This window comes from Cygnus atratus, chromosome 12, assembly GCF_013377495.2.
Source record: "Cygnus atratus isolate AKBS03 ecotype Queensland, Australia chromosome 12, CAtr_DNAZoo_HiC_assembly, whole genome shotgun sequence".
Classification (NCBI taxonomy): Eukaryota; Metazoa; Chordata; class Aves; order Anseriformes; family Anatidae; genus Cygnus; species Cygnus atratus.
The window spans coordinates 11,826,571-11,845,627 of record NC_066373.1 but is presented as its reverse complement, the minus strand read 5'-3'; the positions used below and the strand labels follow the sequence as shown (position 1 = coordinate 11,845,627).

At 39.3% G+C, this 19,057-nt stretch overlaps 1 protein-coding gene across 2 annotated transcripts in view; it reads right to left on the bottom strand.

Annotated features, from left to right (window-relative positions):
- Positions 1 to 19,057, bottom strand: part of RSPRY1 (ring finger and SPRY domain containing 1) — a 42,355-nt gene that overhangs the window by 14,471 nt on the left and 8,827 nt on the right. For both annotated transcript variants that reach the window (XM_035543849.1, XM_035543850.1), the window contains exons 2-8: positions 16,325 to 16,510; positions 13,660 to 14,153; positions 9,753 to 9,805; positions 8,198 to 8,310; positions 5,359 to 5,485; positions 3,894 to 3,952; positions 604 to 670 (exon numbers count right to left, since the gene is read on the bottom strand). In XM_035543849.1, the coding sequence (XP_035399742.1) occupies positions 604 to 670; positions 3,894 to 3,952; positions 5,359 to 5,485; positions 8,198 to 8,310; positions 9,753 to 9,805; positions 13,660 to 14,006 (766 nt within the window). In that variant the 5' untranslated portion in view covers positions 14,007 to 14,153; positions 16,325 to 16,510. The remainder of the gene's footprint in view (positions 1 to 603; positions 671 to 3,893; positions 3,953 to 5,358; positions 5,486 to 8,197; positions 8,311 to 9,752; positions 9,806 to 13,659; positions 14,154 to 16,324; positions 16,511 to 19,057) is intronic.

Sequence of the window (19,057 nt, the reverse complement as noted above, 5' to 3'; positions counted from 1 at the left end):
ACTTAAAAGCTCAGCATTACAAACAGCATCAAGTTCTTTTCCCAAGCAGACATGAAGTTAACTTTGCAATTACATATATAAATTCTTTGCATGGAGCCATACCATCAGACAATTAAATCATGTTTGTTCTCAATACATTTTTTTTCCAGCAAAGGCTGCATGTAACATAAGTCTTCATGTAGCAATTGCTACATTTTGCATTTCAGCAAATCTCTTAGTGCTTTCTGGGTGGGGGTGTCATTAAAGCAATAGTTTTTTTTTCCTGCCTGCAAACACCCAATCATAGCTGTTCATCTATTTAATATAGATTTCTTTCAGCAACAAAGGCTTTGATGTCTTAAGTCTTTATGCAGCTATTTCTAACTGATGCAGACTGTATTGAGTTTGAGAAAAATCAAGGTTTTTTAAGGGCTAGGGGGTGACAACTACAGCAATAACTATTTCTTCTGCCCTGCAAGTGCACCAACATTTCTCTTCCACATTTTTGTTCCTACCGCTCCAGTCTCCCATGCTCACAACAAATGTGATCAGATGAAACAAATGACAATCACACAGCAGAAGCCATTCTATTACCATTAAGAGCAGTATCAGGCCAATACTTACTTGTTTGTGCAAACTTCTCCAGTGCTATTAGTGCAAAAAGCATCACTGTCGGATGAGACTGGAAATTCTAAATATGGATGAAATAAAATTTATTTAATAAATACATGGCATAGATGGGTACGAAGAGCTATTTTTCACTGAATGTCTTAAGTTGAAATACTCCTCCCCAGGTCATCTAGTCCCTCCTCCAGTCGACAGCTGGTTCAAATAGGTCAGGCTGCTCAAGGCCTTGTCTTATGAACTTCTGAGTATCTCCAAAGGTTGAGATCCCACAGCCTCACTGCAACACCCTGGTGTAATATTTGGCCACCGTCATGATGGAATTTTCTTCCTTACATCCCCAGTTTATGTTCCAGCCTGTGCCTTTTACCTCATGTCCAAACATGCACCTTTGAGGAGAGCCTGCCTCCATTTTCTCCACAGCCTCTTATTGGACCATTAGACAGCTGTAACATCCCCCTTAGCCTCCTCTTTCTCCAGGCTGAAGAAACTCAATTCTCTCAGATAAGATTAGAAAATTGTTTCATTCTATGCTTGTTTTCGGAGTTCTCTACACAAGAAAAGTCTTCATGTCGCATGGTAATAGGGAGGTTTGTGGGAGAGCATGGAGAGAGAAAGGGACAGGATACTCAGATGTACTTTCGTTAAGTAGTTACGTTTACTCTATCAGCTAGGAATGCTAACAGACCAAGTACAAAACAGGGTGTGCTAGTTTTCGTTTCACCTTCCAAGAGTTCATAACAAATAGCTTGAAGTCAACCAACCAGGACTATTAGACTGACTCCTCAAAATGGCCATCTTTTCAACTCGCACCAGTGCCAGACCCTAAGCAACTGACCTAACAAGTGCAATCAGAATTGACTTTAAGTTATTAGCCCTCAGCATTGATTCAAGAGCACTGAATAGAAGCCTGGCATTTCTAGACCAAAGGGCAGAACTGCTTCTTCAAAAAATAAGTTTTCAAATTTCTGAAGCCTTGTTCTTCTAACCTAAAATTAAAGAAAAAGAGAGATGGAGACTAAGTGTAAAGAAATAATCTGAAGTAATTATTGCAGAGGAGAAAAAAAGTTTACACTTAGGTAATAAAACAAATATTGATGAAGTTACACGTCAGGTATACTTAGGAGTATAGTTTCCAGTTTGCTCAACAATATATAATGCTTTTTTACAAGTGTTAACTAGAAGTATATAGGCAGGTTGTTTCAGTCCCAGAGTCTGATGAACTTCCAAAAAAATCTTTTTGAATTACAATGCATCTGCTCTCTTTTGTCACAACTACTACAAGTCTATGGGGCCTGATGACATGCATCCCAGGGTCCTGAGGAAACTAGCTGATGGAGTTGCTAGGCCTCTCTCCATCATATTTGAGAAGTCCTGGCAGTCAGGTGAAGTCCCTGATGAATGACTGGAAAAAGGAAAATATCACTCCCATTTTTAAGAAGGGCAGAAAGGAGGATCCAGGGAACTACAGACCAGTGAGCCTCACCTCTATGCCTGACAAGATCATGGAAAAAATCCTCCTGGAAGCAGTGTCAAGGCACATGCAAGACAAGGAGGTGATTCCAGACAGCCAGCATGGCTTCACCAAGGGTAAATCGTGCCTGACCAATCTGGTGGCCTTCTGTGATGGAGTGAGTGCATCAGTTGACAAAGGAAGACCGACCGATGTCATCTACCTGGACTTCTACAAGTCCTTTGACACAGTCCCACGTGACACGCTGGTCTCCAAAGTGGAGAGAGATGGATTTGATGGGTGGACCATTCAGTGGATAAGGAGTTGGCTCGATGGTCACACCCAGAGAGTGGTGGTCAATGGCTCTATGTCCAAGTGGAGGCCGGTGACGAATGGCGTCCCTCAGGGGTCTGTCCTGGGACCAGTGCTTTTCAATATCTTCATCAGTGTCACAGAGGATAGGATTGATTGCACCCTCAGCAAGTTTGCAGAGGACAGAGAGCTGAGTGGTGCAGTCAATACAACAGAAGGAAAAGATGCCATTCAAATGGTCCTGGGCAGGCTGGAGAAGTGGGCCCACATGAACCTAATGAGGTTCAACAAGTGCAAGGTACTGCACCTGGGTTAGGACAATCCCAGAAAGGAAGACAGACTGGAAGAACTCATTGAGAGCAGCCCTGTGGAGAGAGGCTTGGGGGTTCTGGTGGACAAGATGTTTGACATCAGCCAGCAGTGCACACTTGGCAGCCCAGAAGGCCAACTGCATCCTGGGCTGCATCAAAAGAGGAATGGCCAGCAGGTCAAGGGAGGTGATTGTCTCCCTCTACTCTGACCTCATCAGGCCCCACTTGGAGTCCTGTATCCAGGTTTGGGGCCCCCACCACAAGAAAGATGTGGGGCTGTTAGAGCGAGTCCAGAGGAAGGCTGCGAAGATGATCAGAGGGCTGGAGCACCTCTCCTATGAAGAAAGGCAGAGAGCTGGGGATGTTCAGCCCAGAGAAGAGAAGGCTCAGGGAGTCCTCGTGGCCTTTCAATACTTAAAGGGGTCTTATAAAAAGGATGGAGAAGGACTCTTTACTCAGGTAGATAATGATAGCACAAGGAGGAATGGTGTTAAACTAAAAGAGGGGAAGACAGATTAGACATTAGGAAGAAATACTTCACTGTAAGGGCAGTGGGACACTGGAACAGGTTGCCCAGAGAAGCTGTGGATGCCTGGAAGTGTTCAAGACCAGGCTAGATGGGACCTCGGCCATCCTGATCTAGTGGGTGGCATCCCTGCTTGTGGCAGGGGGGATGGAAGTGGATGATCTTTAAGGTCCCTTCCAATCCAAGCCATTCTATGAAAATTTCACCTGAATATACACACAGAGTTTGTCTATTTTCCTCAATTTGTAAAAGTGCATTCATCAGTGATAATTATCTTCCTGCTAAGCTGAGACAGTTTGATCAATGTTTCTACTCACATTTAAGTGGGTTTTGATGTGATCAGGCAACATGGTAATTGGAGGTAGAAAAGGTATAAGCTTGGGCAGCCAGCCCTGTGTCATGACATGCAGCAAAGCCTGGTTATTTTAAATATCTTCTTAAAATTAGAGAATATGAGCAGCAAGGTACCTTATGTTTTTTTTTTTTTTTTTGGGGGGTGGGGGGGGGGGGGGGGTGGGGGGAATATTTTCATTAGGCCTTTCTGAACTTAAATCTCAACTCTTTGTACATTACCAGTATCCAAACAACTAACTTTTCACAATAATCAGAAAAACCAACAAGCAAAAACATTTTAATTGCTATGATGGATACCATACAAGATACATACATTAAGATCAAAGACACTTACCAAGCTGTGAAGTAAATATTCTAATATGCCTGGGCTGAGTAAGCCAATACTTGCAGGACCTGTAAAAGTATCACAAATTAAATCCATCCATGGGAACTATCATATATCCATCATTGCACAGAAGTATAATACAGAAGAAATATCATTGTTCACAAATATTTGCTATACAAATAACTACACTATTACCAAATCACAAACATTTGTTTTACCTGCTATAAACAGAGACAGTTCTAGCGACACTTAGTTTTTGAAATAAGACTCCATCAACCTCTGCTAAACACTTATGCTCATTATTATTTATTTTATTTTTTAAGAGTCTGGCTCCCCTTTACTTTTTGCTGAAGAGTCTGGCTCCCCTTTACTTCCACAGAGAAGGTGTAAAGACTAGCTCCATTCATCAATAGTTCAAAATAAGCAAAACTAAGTGTCTAATATAACCTACTTGATAGTTAATCATACAATTTGCAACAGCACCGTGGCAAGCTGCCAATTAAGAAAATTGTCCTGAAATACTGCTTGTTTAATCAAGAGTTACAATGGAATCAAACTAATCTCTCTGAACTCTAAGAAACTGCAGTGGGCTCCATCACGACATTAACAAGTTTTCTGTGTGAGCTACTGCAATGAGGTAAGTTCCAAGATCACTAAAAAAAAGTGGGTATTGGATCTCATTTCGACTTACTATAACAAGAAGGTGGAAGTATTACAGCGTAAAATGTTTCCTGTCCTTGTTCTTTGCTTTGACAGAAATACTAAAATTATGTTTTTAAGAACCATTAGGTGATACCAAACAATCACTTTTGCTTCGTTTCCTTTTCCTGCCCACTTTCAGAAGAGGAGCTAAAAACTGCATAGAAAGATGACCATCAGCAGGAAGGAAATGTAATCATCAGTTTCCAGCACGGTACTAGAAAGTGACAGGGCGTAAAGTGTTCTATATGAAAAGTCACCTTAAAACAACATTGCTGGGATTCTAAGTAACAGCAGTGAATCTTTTCAGCTAACTACAATGAAACACATGCTTAGCAGCAACAGCATTTTTCTATCCTTCTACACTGCCTCTAAGACTAGTCAATGGGCAGGAGTATTAAATCAGTAAATAACTGTGTTCACAGCAATTCTTAAAGGGCCAGACTAGATCTTGAGAAAAGACCAATTACCATATATTGTAAGCATAAGTGTCGATCTACAAACATATGCATTTCAAATTGCTCACCAAACATCAAAATAATTCTTTTCAACTACCTGGGACTGTAAATGGCTCATTCAGACCCAAACTAGTGACTGATGGCTGAATCTGAACATTTTAATTAAGGAGTAAAATTGGTCACACCTGTCAGACAAGATATCCCCCCACATGCAGAACATTATTCAGTTGTAAAAAAACATTTCTGAAGTAGTCCGCACCATGGGTGCTAAAGCAATAGGCACTCAGCAAGCTTTCAGAATAATCCCATGGCTTTACCTGCTAACTTCTCTGCTAAACAGCCCAGTACTGCAGTTGTATTCCGATGTTTGGCAGGGTGACAAGCATCCTGACAAGCAGCAGCGCCACTTAAGTTTAATATTTCAGTTAGCTTTTGCAATGCATCCTGAAAAAGAAAAATAGAATCTTTTCAACATCACTGACACACAGTTTTCCCCAATATACTACAAATTATTTTTTACAATATATTACTAAAATCACCATCACATTAGAGGCAACATAAGATGTTATCTAAGATAAAAATATAATAAAGAAAAGATAGGATGAGAAGTTCAGAAGTTCAATATTCCCAAGAGTTGTAACTTTAAAACTGCCACCAGATTGTTGGCCATTCAAGTTGCTGGATCAACAACTATAGGATACTTTTGGACATATATGAGCTCCTATAGCAAGAGGATTTTGGTATTATTTGTCTTTGCTTAGTATTCATTCAGCAGCTATGGCAATATTGCTACCTAATCAGTTTTAAGTGCCCTAAAACTCACTCCTTTTCCTGAAGAAATAATTCAGGACTAAAGAGACCGGCCAAAAAAAAAAAGAGCCAGCCCACAACCCCATCATCAATTTAGGATGCTGTCAGTTTCACAAGATGTCATAAACGGTATCCTTCAGAACAAATGTCTTTCTATAGTCCTATAGTCACACTAAGCAACAACAATGAAGGTGATAAATTTAAAATGCCATGCTTTGACTTGCTTCATTCAGACAGCATGATATGGATAAAATTCAAGATAGGTCTAGATCACAACCCTCATTTTCAGGGTAGGTAGGAGTTAATCTAGAGCCAAGTTATCCTACAGAGAACCCTGCCCCCTCAGATGTTCAAATTTGTTCAAATTCCCCTCAACTTTCCAGACTTCATGAAAGTTTCAGCTGATTCAGATATAAACTACATATTCTCAGGCTATGATATAATTAAAACAGTACTCCTCATATTGAAGTCATCAGAAGGTCATTTGAAGAAAGAAACAGTACTGCCAAAGTTGGGTGCTTACATGCTTTGTGAGCTGTGTTCTGATCCACACTTAAATCAATTTTCTTCACTAGACTGATATTTGTACAGTGATAACAGAAAAGTAGTTATTTTCCCCAAAAGAAGAGCCACAAAAACAGAAGTGATGAACAGGACTGACACTAAGTGGAAAGAAGGCTAAAAAAAAGGATGACTGAGCTAGAGACTCAGGATGGAAAAACCTAACTAAAATTAGATTCTTGACATACTCTGCACTGCTTTTAGCCACTATTAGAACTTTCAGAGATCAAATATTTTGAGTTAAATAAAGACTTTAGTCTAAACAGCTGTGCTGCCATTTTAATGCTATAGACTTTACAGCCTAGTGTAGCAAAATAAAATGGAAAACAGCATACTACTGTTCTCTAGCTGTAGCAGAAGTTGGGTGCTGACTTAAACTTACTCTGAATATGCAAAAAGTGAACAGAGACTTTACTAGGCTGCATGTGACCTGCAGATCCTACAGCTGTTACTCCTTGCACTTCATTGCGCTGTAAAGAGATTGCGCAAGAAAAAGGCCTCTGAGTAACCCCAGAAGGAGGCATCTTATTCCCTCTGTCTTAAGGTCAACTATTTCATAGCGAAGTCCTTAAAATTTAAGTACCTAAATAAAAGTGATGTGGATTTTGAAATACAGATCAGATGATTAACAAGTACATTGTACAGCTGGAAAAAATCATAGAGCATTTAGTGGTCTCCATTTCCTAATTTAGTTTTCAAACCAGGCAAAATTTCTAGTCATATTTTGTTTTCAGTAATCATTTCACTGCCTATGACAGCAATTATACAATATTTAACATGTACATAAGTCTCGTATGACTTTCCCCAATAACCTACAGGAAAAAAGTTTTTGAACACTAGAGTTTCACTAACTCTCCAGCCACTCACATGTTTATGCAAGACAAAAGCTATCACTTTATATCCATAACAATGCAAACTGAAAACTAGAAGTGGAAGCATAAGTAGTAGATTAAGCAATGAAAGCTGTAATAATGTCATCACCAGTTTCAGATGAAATGAGATAGTAGCGAGCATTTAAGGAAAGTCAAGTTCTCTGTAAAATAATCATGTTCAATGGTTAACGCATTGAATCACTTACTAAAGTATGTGTACCAGCAAAGTATGAAGACCTTGAATCATCTTTCCATCCAAAGCCAGTTCAGTGATCAAATCTACCAAACCGTATCTAAAACTTTTTACAGCAGTTAAGTAATAGTTAATGAGGTTAACTTATTTCAATACAGTAACATTTTCTGGTACCAATACCAATTCTATCAAGAGCCATAATTTACCTCAACCAGAATTCTGGTGGAGGTCTTGAGTTGGTTAAGTTGCACCTACCATAACATAGTTAAAATGTCATTTAATGTCAGACACCCACTTACGTTGCATTCACTGCACATAGCAGGGAAGGAATAACTGAACAGTGACTTGTACATATGCATCTTTCAGAACTTGAGTAAAAACGGCAGAACTTCTCCTGCTTTTGCAGCATCCATATGCACTTATTGTACAGTATGCATACCACATGGCAGGAGAGGAGAGCAATGAAAGCAGCCAAGGACCAAATGCCTCGTTTTTCCCTGGGGACCACTGCCTTTTAATTTTCCTCTACACTGCTTCTAGCATTAAATACCAATTAGATAACAAGCCACCACAAATTACCCAAAGTTACAAGTTACACCCATTTTCTGAACACTAACAGTCTCGTATCACTGATTAAACCCACCCAGAAGCTATCATGGGAGTGGCAACCATGAATAACTGAAATTCAGTCGCAGATAAACACATACTGCTTCGACTTACTTTTGTTGGCAACGGACATTCATCAAGTAGTAGCGTTATAACAGCTGGTCCCAGTGGATCTTCTAGTGGAATAACTCTAATTAAAGATTGGACAACTTCCAACCAGCCTTCATCTGTCAACCACAAAACAGAAGTAACATTTAGAATTAACACTGCAATTCTAAAGTGTTCAATATAGATCAGCAAATGTAAATTTAAGTTTTCAATCATTAAAATTACCCAGTGATTTTACAGGAACTAGGAAAAAATGCTTTACATTTTACATCAATGTCTTAGTTTGCAGTAGCTTAGAAGTTTAATTTCAAGGGGAGAAAAAAGTTTACAGCAGCTTGGGCAACAGCATACAACTTTATTGTTTGGAGAACAGTCCTGCCCAAGCCAGAGCATACTTCAGTTTCCGCTAAAATTAGGAAGAAACACTCGTGACCACTATGGACAAGCACTTTTCTCCTGTGTAGTAACTCAGGAGTTCAGTGTGCAACATCAACTTTAAGTGTTGAACGCTGCACTCATGATAACACTGAAGAGATACTCCTGGTCAGGAGAAAAAGCATCCTTCCTGAATTCCCTCAAGTAACACAAAACCTTGAAGGAACTGCATTAGCTTGTCCTATGCCTGGACTTCCAAAGAAAATCTGATTTCAAACTGAACAGCTCTCACAGCTTAATGAGCAGACAGGGCCTCCTACTTACATGCAAACTGTTGTTTACTTGCAGATGTTAAGTAGTTTAACTACTAAAAAAGTAAACAGATTTGGATTTACAAGAAAAAAGTTGCATCAGGAGTAAAATCAGAACTGAGTCTGCATCTGCATACAAGTGAGTGAGGTTACAAGAGACTTAGTGTTCCCTTCCCCAAGGACAAGTAAATACAAAACAAAGTATTGAAATTTGTTAGCACATTACCTCAAAAGACTTTTTACTTAATTGCTGTAGTAGTTAATGAGGTTAACTTATTTTAATACAGTAACATTTTCTTGCACCAATACCAATTCTATTAAGAGCCACCAGAATTCTGGTGGCAGTCTTGAGTTGGGTGAGTTGCACCTACCATAACAGAGGTAAAGCAACCCTCATATGGACACAGCTTGGCTTGCAGAAGAACTTGGGTACGGACTTTGAACAAATATATCAATAAAATGGAGGTCTAAGGACAGTAAAAACCCTAGACAAAAAGTATGTACCATTCAAGTATGTACTATTTGGCAACACCGAAACCAAGGGTTTAAACCATGTCTACATATATGGGCTGGTTCTGCCCTAGTGCAAACACATTCTTTGTGGCTTGTGGTTTAATGCTATTACAGTGTGCTTGGGAGCCAGTTGGCTGCTTCTGGAGAGCTCATGTAGGAAGTGTAATGGAGTTCAAAAAACTCAGATACCATCAGCTCAGTGAATCTTCAGAAGGACAGAATTACATTCTGGAGTCTGAGTCCCCAGAGCTACAGCAAATTGATAAAATACATGCTAGCAGTACAATTATTTTGGAAAGAAAACAGTGCTGTTTTTTTCCTTTGGAGTCACAACTGAAATGCCCAACACAGTGCCTTGATACCTGTTTCTGCCATTTCATGCAACGTGATCATTGAATAAGGAGGCTCCTGGTCACTGAAAGAGATATTACACAGGTCAAAATTTATGCACAACCATCAATGTAATACACAGACAGAAAATGAATCCAGTAAATATTTAACAAAGAGAAAGTTACATAGGCAGCAAAGTGCTAATGCTATTTTCAGATCCAAAACAAAGATGGGATTTCGGCTTTTTTCTGGCTTAAAGTCAACATCCGCCTATCTACAATAGCTGATATACGAAATTGTTATCCATACTCAAATGTCTAAAAGCTAGACATAATGCTTAGACTTACTGCTATTCATCAGCAAAGTTCCTCAGAATATGTAACAAGAGACCATTTCAGAGGTCACAAAGCGTACCAAGAGCAGTGTACAAGGGACACACCATAAACATACTTTTTCCAGAAACATTGCTGACTTTTCCCCCTAAACTGTAAAGCATATCATCTAGCAGCATCATACACTACAAACTCGTTAACAAGAGCAGCAGGAAATCATTAGGACAGTTTAACAGAGGACATTTAACGCAATTCCTTTTGCAACATAGCAAAAAAAAGAAATAAAAATCCATTAGATTAGTTTCTCAATTTGGTTTGCCGGAGCAGGGGCAAGAACCTATTGCCAGGTCCTCTTATTTGAGCAGGAACTGTTACTAAAATAAGTACCTAATGCAAGGTCTCCAAAACTCTATTCACTAGGTATCTCCAGTACCAGAAAGGTTTATGCAGCAGCATATCCTAAACGCTTTGCTCAGTGCTACTTAAGCATTATGAACTAATCCCAAGCTCAGAATGATACATTCCACAATCAATTCATTACATGCCTTTGAAATGAAACTAGAAATGCTAAACACTGATAAATTTTAGAAAGTTTCAACACAGGTTAATTATACAGATAACAAAGCTACCTACTTTGGAGGAATTAATTATAGAAAAATCTCAGGTTTGACTGATTATAGGATAAAAACGCATGCTTTTCTTACCAAAACCTCTTAACATTCTCTAGTCATTATTTCCACAAGAAAATGCAAGTGTGAAACTTTACACTTTTATATTGCTTTAACATTTGAAACAATTTTTTTTCTCCCCCCAAGCATCTCTTCACCTTCCATCTGGAAACTTATCTCACCAGCAGGAAAAAGTAGTGGAATGATGCAAACTGAATTATCTCAAGAAAAACAGTTAAGACTTTAAAGAAAGAAAAAAACCACCACAGACTGCAAGTAAAGGCTGTGATAAAAAGAATGACGTTTTTATCAGCAAGATTTCCTGGTTCTCTTATGCATAGCAGGTGTTAACAGTACTAGCACTGAGCAAAGGAGTCTTGTTCAACTCACTTGCCATTTTAACCACTGAATTTCTAAACACTCCTTCCAGCACCCACCTTCCTCATATTTGGAAGCAAAACAAAAGTAATTTTGCCAATATTTCAATTTGTGAAGCAGCACTTGGGATAGACTCCAAAAATTAGTATTTATTCTTCTGAGGCTAGGAAACGAAATTTCACTCCTTTCCTTCTAGAGAGATCTCTAGACAAGAGGAACAAAAAGCAGTCACCATATACTTTCGGTCCAGATTTTCTTTTTTAATCCCAAGCAATAAACAAGGAAAGCAATGGTTCATTGTAGATCACAGTACAACAACTTAATCTACTATTTATCTCAAAGCATCCCCATGTATTATTTTCACTAAAGAATTTAAAAAAAAAATAAGAAAAAGGTTTTTGCCTTCCATTCTCCAGACTCGTATCTTTGTCTCTTTACATCTGTCTTATCACACTGAAGTCTGTATTTCCAACTTACTGTTACTGACATGTTTCCATTTTAATTTAATTTATCTGGGCATGGTTTTTGACATGAAGTTTGTCATTTTCCCTACCATCTCCTTCTGTTTCAGCTTTAGTGTTTCCAAAAAAATAATCCAGCTCTAGGAGGAACAGGTGATAATGGAACATACTTATCCCTACAGACTCACACAGAAAAACAAAGTTTCCAGAAATGGATCCCTCCTCCCTCCCCACACTGTTTCTTCCTATTAACCTAAAAAGGGCCATGATTATCTTGAAGTCTCACAGGAAGGTTCCTTAAGCTTTTTTCAGAAACATTTAGATAATCTGTCTCATGAAGAGGCTCCCCCATTCTTCACAGCCACAGGTCTTTGTCATGCAGAAGAGAGTCTGCAAGACCTTGTACTATTTGGCTGTGTTGTAAGACCAGATGTGTCTTATCAACAGCCTTAATATTAAGCAAGGGTAACCAATATACCACTATAGCCATGTGGTGCTTGTGAGATAGCATCTGGAGTACTGTGCCCATTTTTGGGCTCCCCAATATGAAAAAGGCATTGTTATAACAGAGTGTGTCTAGCAGAGGGCTGCTGTGATGGTTAAGAACATGGTATACAAGCAGAAGATTTATTTAAACCATTAGGAGGGTCAGGGTACACTGGAACAGGGACCCAAAGAAGGGTAGAAAATGGAGATTTTCTGGAAACATTCAGTGCTTCAAGTGGCCTGAGTTACCTGCTCTAACTGGAGCTAGGTTTTAAGCAGGAGGCTGGAGTAGCTGAACTTCTGGAGTCCCTTCCAACCTACATGATTATGAGTCTAGAGGAAGTATTTCACTGAGTTAATATATAAAAAAAGCCACATCTTCAAGAATTTGTAAGAAATAGGACTCTAGGATCAGTGACATAACTATGCTTATTATTGTTCAGTGTCAAAGCAAAGTGCTTACAAGATTACAGAATTGTTCGCAAGACCAACAGAATCAACTATGCACAAAAATGCCGTGAAACAGCTTAAGGAGATGAACTTAGCTGAAAGGGAAAGGCATGTGGAATTAGGAAAAGGCTTTCAAAATTTTTGCACAATTTTAACTTAATGGTTTGAAGACAGACCCCAACAATAAGAAAAAAAATAAAATAAACCCCAACCACTCACAACCAAAATCCCAAAACATACACAACCCCTCTTAAATTAAAGTTTTCAGGAAAAAAGTCCTGGTATTTTCATTTAAAGCATTTTACAACAGGAAGGCAAGGCCAACTCCTCCTCTGTAGGCATATTCAAGGATACAGGTATATGAATCATGGCTCATTTTGTCCTGAGCTTCATCCAACTTAAATTCAACCCCGTTACAAAGCGATAAAACTGTTTTTCTTTCTGTTGTAGTCTTTCTGGTTTCTAACCTGCACCTAACCCAAAAGTGATGAGCTACCTTAATCCTTCACTTCTGAGGTCCTTTTATAGCGGTCTGTAAAAAGCAATGCAAAAGAAAAGACAACACTAAAAGAAGGATCTATCCATAAATATCCCACATGCCCTCAGTGGATGCTTTGAGCATGCAAAGAATGCAGTACTGGGATCATAAGCTGAACAGTCACAATGTGCAGTCTTTAAGAAGTAGTAGACTTACAGCCAGAAAGAAAGCCTCAGTCTGTTTATGCAAACTAACAAAGATCAAAGCTCTCAGTTTTGCTTAACCATTTCCAAAGTAGTAAATACAGCCTGAAAGCAGAAACTTTGCTTAACAATCAATTTTTAGGACGTAAGTTCTCAAGCTCCGGAAGATTCTTTGCTTCCTAAGCTGTATATCTATGCCAGGCAAGCAATACTGAGCCCACTCCTCATCCCATCTGGGTGTAGGCCCACACAGGAACTGTGAGAAAGCTCCTCAGCTCCTGCAAGAGTCTGTACCTGGACGCTCAGGAGCTACGTCTATTACCTAGGAAAGGTGCTGCTCTCCTAAGCCTCCAGATGGAAACACGCTGCTGCTTCAGGGAGGGCCAGGTGCAGATCGGTGAGAGGATGGAGTCACAGTTTGAGAGGAGACAAGAACATTGTATTTTTCATTCATGTTGAATTATTCCTTGAGGTGGTACTTACTTATCTACTAACGTCCGAATTACAGCCAGTGTGTCAAGTACTAGCCCATCCACATTCTGTTTTTTCCTTCTTGGTTCATGAGGCCCTCGACCCCTCCTAGGTGGCCGGACAGGGTCCCTTGGGTGGCTTCTTGCTTCAGGTACACGTACTCTACTGCTCTCTGTTTGTCGATTCTGAGATTCCACGTTGTCTTCTGCTCCACTGTCATCACGGCAAACACACGAGTTTCCCATATTGTAAGCCCCCAAAGCTCCCAGTAAACGGGGAACGTGGTGCTCTAGAGTCAACAGTAAACCTTGAAAAAGGCTTCTGCTAGCATAGAACACAAGGAAAGCAACTACAATCATCTAGAAAGTTTTAAGAGTAATGTTTGTGTGATCCTGTGAATTGTGTTTGCATTATATGCATTGCTATCAGCTGGAATGAATGGGAAGTTGGAGGCTTAGTTTCCAATATAATTGGTTAAAATACACATTGGTCATCCAGAAGGAGGTCTGAAAAAGCAAACCCAAAACAAGAGTCAGTGTTACTACTCCTACTAAGTAGTAGAGTTCTCATATTAGTAAACAGAACTAGTTTTGGTGTACTTAGGAAAATACCTTCAAAACATACTGTTTGCATCTGAAGTCTACTGGGGTAGGGAAAAAAGATGGATGAGGAAGAGCAGGAAGTTCACTGGTTAAGTAGCCCACTCCCCCTGCCCCCTTCATTTTTTATACAGCCTGTTATTTTCCATTTTTTTTTTGGCTACAGAGGTACAGCTTTGTCCTTAAGCCTAGTGCACCACCACCCCTTAAGTATTAACTAACCAGTTTCATTTTCTCTTTACTGTCTATAGAGACATACTGTTCAGACCACTCAACTAAAGGCTGCACATTTAAGAATCTCATTTCATACCATGAACATTCAACATGATTTCCAGACAGATTCTACAAAATAGATGAAGTTCTACAGAACTAAACATACAGTTGTGGCCTATCACAACAAAATACAGATTTAGCAGTGAACCAAGTGTTTAGTCCATCTGTGCGTAAACATTTTTTCAGAACGTGCTTACATCAATTGGATCCTCACCCAAAGATGCACCAAGTACTGACCGCAAAGTATAAGTATTACAAGCACCATTTTAATGCCTACAAAAATGAGAGTTGTAAAGGGGCGTTTTCTGTGCAAGTTGGATGATTTTTGAGTTCTAACACGAAGTCAGTCTTCCATTTTTGAGAATCAAGAATAATTCAGTCACTCTTGCATTCTTAATTCAAAGGGTTTGGATAGAATACAGGCCCAGTAGTAACTAGGATTGTAGAACAGTCCCTACACATCACTGAATCAAGAACATTAGCAAGATCAAGAGTGTTCAAAACACTGCCTGATCACAAAATTGATTTTTCAAGCCATAGGGTATACTTCTATATAACATTATATAAAAACTCAACTAAAATAAAGCCTTACTAAAGGCATCTTTTCAATGCATAGGTACTCCATGCATGTCAGGATAAGTAAGTTACTTTCAAGACTACTTTTTTTAAAGAATAACATGCATTAACATTTAAGCTAGAATGATGAATATCAGGTTATTACTATTTTAAAATTATATAACGAATGTGTAGAAGCATAAAACTAAAAGAAAGTTGAAGGCAATTACAACCTTTCAAATACAAAAGGCCCCTTACCACCTCAGCCAACAGGCAATCGTGCAGTTGCTAGCTGCCTTCTGGGGCAAGATTACAACAGTATTATTTGGGAAGCCAGACACCAGTCGTAGGAGTAAGCATAACATCAAGCATTTAAATGGAAATCTGTCACCAAAAAAGTGCTTCAAAGAAGCTCTCACAGACTCTTCTATATGTTTTAAGTACATTACCTTCAGTACACTGAAAAGTTCAGTATTAAGGTAACTGAAGGGTAACTAGGAAAACAAAGCCCATCAAGTGATATTAAACGTCGTAAATACAAGATCTCGACTTCTGGTTCGAGAAACTTCTAAACCACCAATCATTAAAGTGGTTTCAGTATTACAGCATGCTTGCCTTATTCTCTAAGCAGTTTGACCACAGCAAGAGGTGGGACAGCAGGCTCAGTAGATTTTCCACCTAAGCCAAGACAGTTGTTACCTTCTCAGTCAGAAAGTAAACCGTAGACATAAGGGTGCCAAGAGAGACTGCATAGATCTCAAGCAAAATTGTGTGAGATCAGACTGGTTCAAATGACTTTTGAAAGTAAGCAAAAAACCCACCCCACCATAAAAACCAAACACAACTAAGAAAACCTCACCTATTTTAAGGAATAACTAGTTACACTAAATGTAAAATATGCCTTCCTAAAAAAAAAAAAAAGTATTTAGGTATCCAAATAATTTAAGGGTGTTTTAATAACACAATACTGAAGTTCAAAACTGCATTATTAGTGTTATGGATTAAGAATCTGTAAAGATTGTGTAAAGATTGTTCCATAACATATAAAAATGTTAACACAGTGAATCTACATTGTCAAACCCCATCAAAATGAGTATGAAAAAGCTGTATTTTAGTGATCAGCAATGAGCCGAAGCCTACCAAAGGAAACAAAAATAGAGATGTCAAGATCAAAACTGATTACTGAGACCTGGGTTTTCCGCCTGGCAACATTAAGCATGATTAAAAACAAGTGATTATGATCAACTCACCTTTAAGTGTGTTTGGTTCAGGAACAACTGGGCTTGCTCATAAAGCACTGTAGCAGAAATGGACTGTTTTTCTTCAGGGCACAGATGCATTTGTATCCAGAAAAAACAGCAGTATATATTCTTTTATCATGGGCAGTGAGTTATTACAGTAAACTGCTTTCGCTTTTAGAAGCTATGCCAGAGTCCCTGAAAACAGAGAAAAGAAAGAACAATTCATTTGGAGACTGCCTCCCAGACAGACATGTTCCTCCTCCTCTCCACACCCGCAATGACATCAAGTCATGCTGTTATTTTCAGCTGCAGTCAGCCCTTACGGGGGGAAGTTCTCTCTCAGCTCCAAAACCAGTTTGCCACCTACCAGCTTCAGGACCAGACACAGCTACGGAAACCCCAATCTGTTGCTACAGCCAAGGCACCAGACACGACAGCAAGGGCAGAGCAGTGACCGATACCTTCCGCAAGCAGTAATCTGCAGCAAGGAAGAGCCGCAGCATTACCTGGCCCAGATTACCCTCATGTAGGCTAGGGACAGCAGAAAATCAAAGCAAGTACACTGTAGAAGTTGGTTAGATAAAAGGAGAAGAGAATTTTTAGCAGATGGACTCAATGGTCCTTGTGGGTCCCTTCCAACTTGGGATATTCTATGATTCTATGAAATGACAGGATACACTCCCCTTGTTTAGTAAACAGCTGAGTTTCACAGCATCCACTTGTACATGAGAGTAAGTAACAAACAAGGAGCTCATTTCCATGCCTCAAAAACTGAAGTATTAAATATTTCAGCACATAAGCTAGAGGAAGAGATTGCTACCGATCTGCCTTGCAAACCAGCCACACCTGGACAGGGTACATACGTAGGAAGAGAGGTTCTGAAGGGCAAAGAAAAAAAAATCCTTTCAAACAGTGGTGTTCAAGGTTGCATTTGAGCTAGCATATTTAAGGGAAGATTTACAACATTATAATCAACTATGAGCTTAGTATTAGGCTGCTGGTAGCCGTGTCACCGTTGAAATAAAGAGGACTGAGCTCTGCACATCTGCAACACGCATGCCCATCAGGGATAAAGTGCCACTACTGCAAGAAAACAGAAGTAAAGCCAGTAAAGGAGAGAACTCACTGTACAGACTGCATTTTCACATGAGAAAAACGCATTTCTAAAACCGATAAACACCAACGCTTTTGGAGGAATTTTGGCAAAAAAAATTTACAACTCAAATGCAATTGACATTTCTGAGGTTACATTTTATTCATTTCTGTATGAGGAGAGAAACAAGTTTTAAGGATAATCAATTTTGCTTCTGTCCACACCCTGAGACCTTAGTGACAGAACCTGCAACATGACAAATGTTTTGCACATCTTGAAGGATGAAATATATTATGTTTTTCAATGAGAGGTAAAAATCTACTCATATACATGAAAATTTTGAGAGACTGAAAATTTAACTTCAAACCTAACCTTAGGAAATATCTGCTCTCAAGAAAGCCCCGACACAAAAGTAGTTTTTTATTCCAAAAAATATTTAGCAGTTTATTTGAAAATATTGTGGGAATAGAAAAATACGTATTTGTTTAAGACTATCTAAAAGACTAAAATTTTTCGAGGAACAAAACTAAGAATATCACAACAGCAGTACTGAGGTAGGCCAAGATAAGCCCACCCTCTTATCTGGCAGTGGATCCTTGAAGAGAAGCATGGGTATGAGCATGGGATTAGAGATAAATAGGCTCTCTCCTAGTGTACTCGCCCCAGTGTCAGCAGCTCAATCTCCTGAGACAAAAGACTACGTTTGTTTTCCTGTCAAAGCACAGCAAAGGAGGAGAATTAATCTCTCATAAGCCATTTATATTTTTTCAGTAGTTACATGGCTAATAGTCTGTGCAACTGCTTTTAAAATGTAGCTATGTTCCATTATAATGCTGTGACCCATTGTTAACCAAAGTGGACTGCTTCTCTCACAAGGGGTGAAAGTCACAAATGATACCAAACTCCCCAAGAGCATAGCTTTGGAGATGAAATCAAAACACTCTTTAACCCAAAACCGTTGTGAGCTAACAGCTAAGATTCACCTCAGCAACAGCACAAGAACCAGAAGATGACTCCCGGGAAGGCATGGGAACAGAAACCTGTTGCCTCTTGTCCGAGCTACCCCGACGTCATGAGAATGACGCTTCCTGAAACAGCTTGTGCAAGTCAAACTAGAACTGAAAATGTTCAGATGAAGCAACTGTACATGAAAATACCAGCAGCGATAGAGCTATAGTATAAAGAGGGCAGGCTCTCCATGTTAAAGGCTGTCCTACTTTTCCCACTATTAGCTCAATGTTATGCCACTCAAACATAAATGCTAGAAAGCCCTATCCCTACCAGTTTCCCATTTGCCTGAAGAGCATTCTGACAAATTTATGAAGTGATAAGACCACGAAAGGTGTTCACAAAAACAGCCACATTTATGGAAGCTATAACTTTTTTTTTTTTTTTTAAGTGGTATGTCAAAATAAGTTTTTAAATACAAGAACGGGTAAAGGCAGTATCGGTACTTGTTTCTCAGCAAGAGGGCATCCTTTCACTCTGAATGTTGACCATCACATGTTGTTTTGGGATGCGGGACTACTAAGTTGCCAAACACATGATCAAAGACATTTTTTTGTTCTATAAGAAACTAGCACTGAAATTTCTCTCGCCGGCATCATCACACGTGGCAGCCCACATCCCTGCCACCCAGGTTTGCTTAC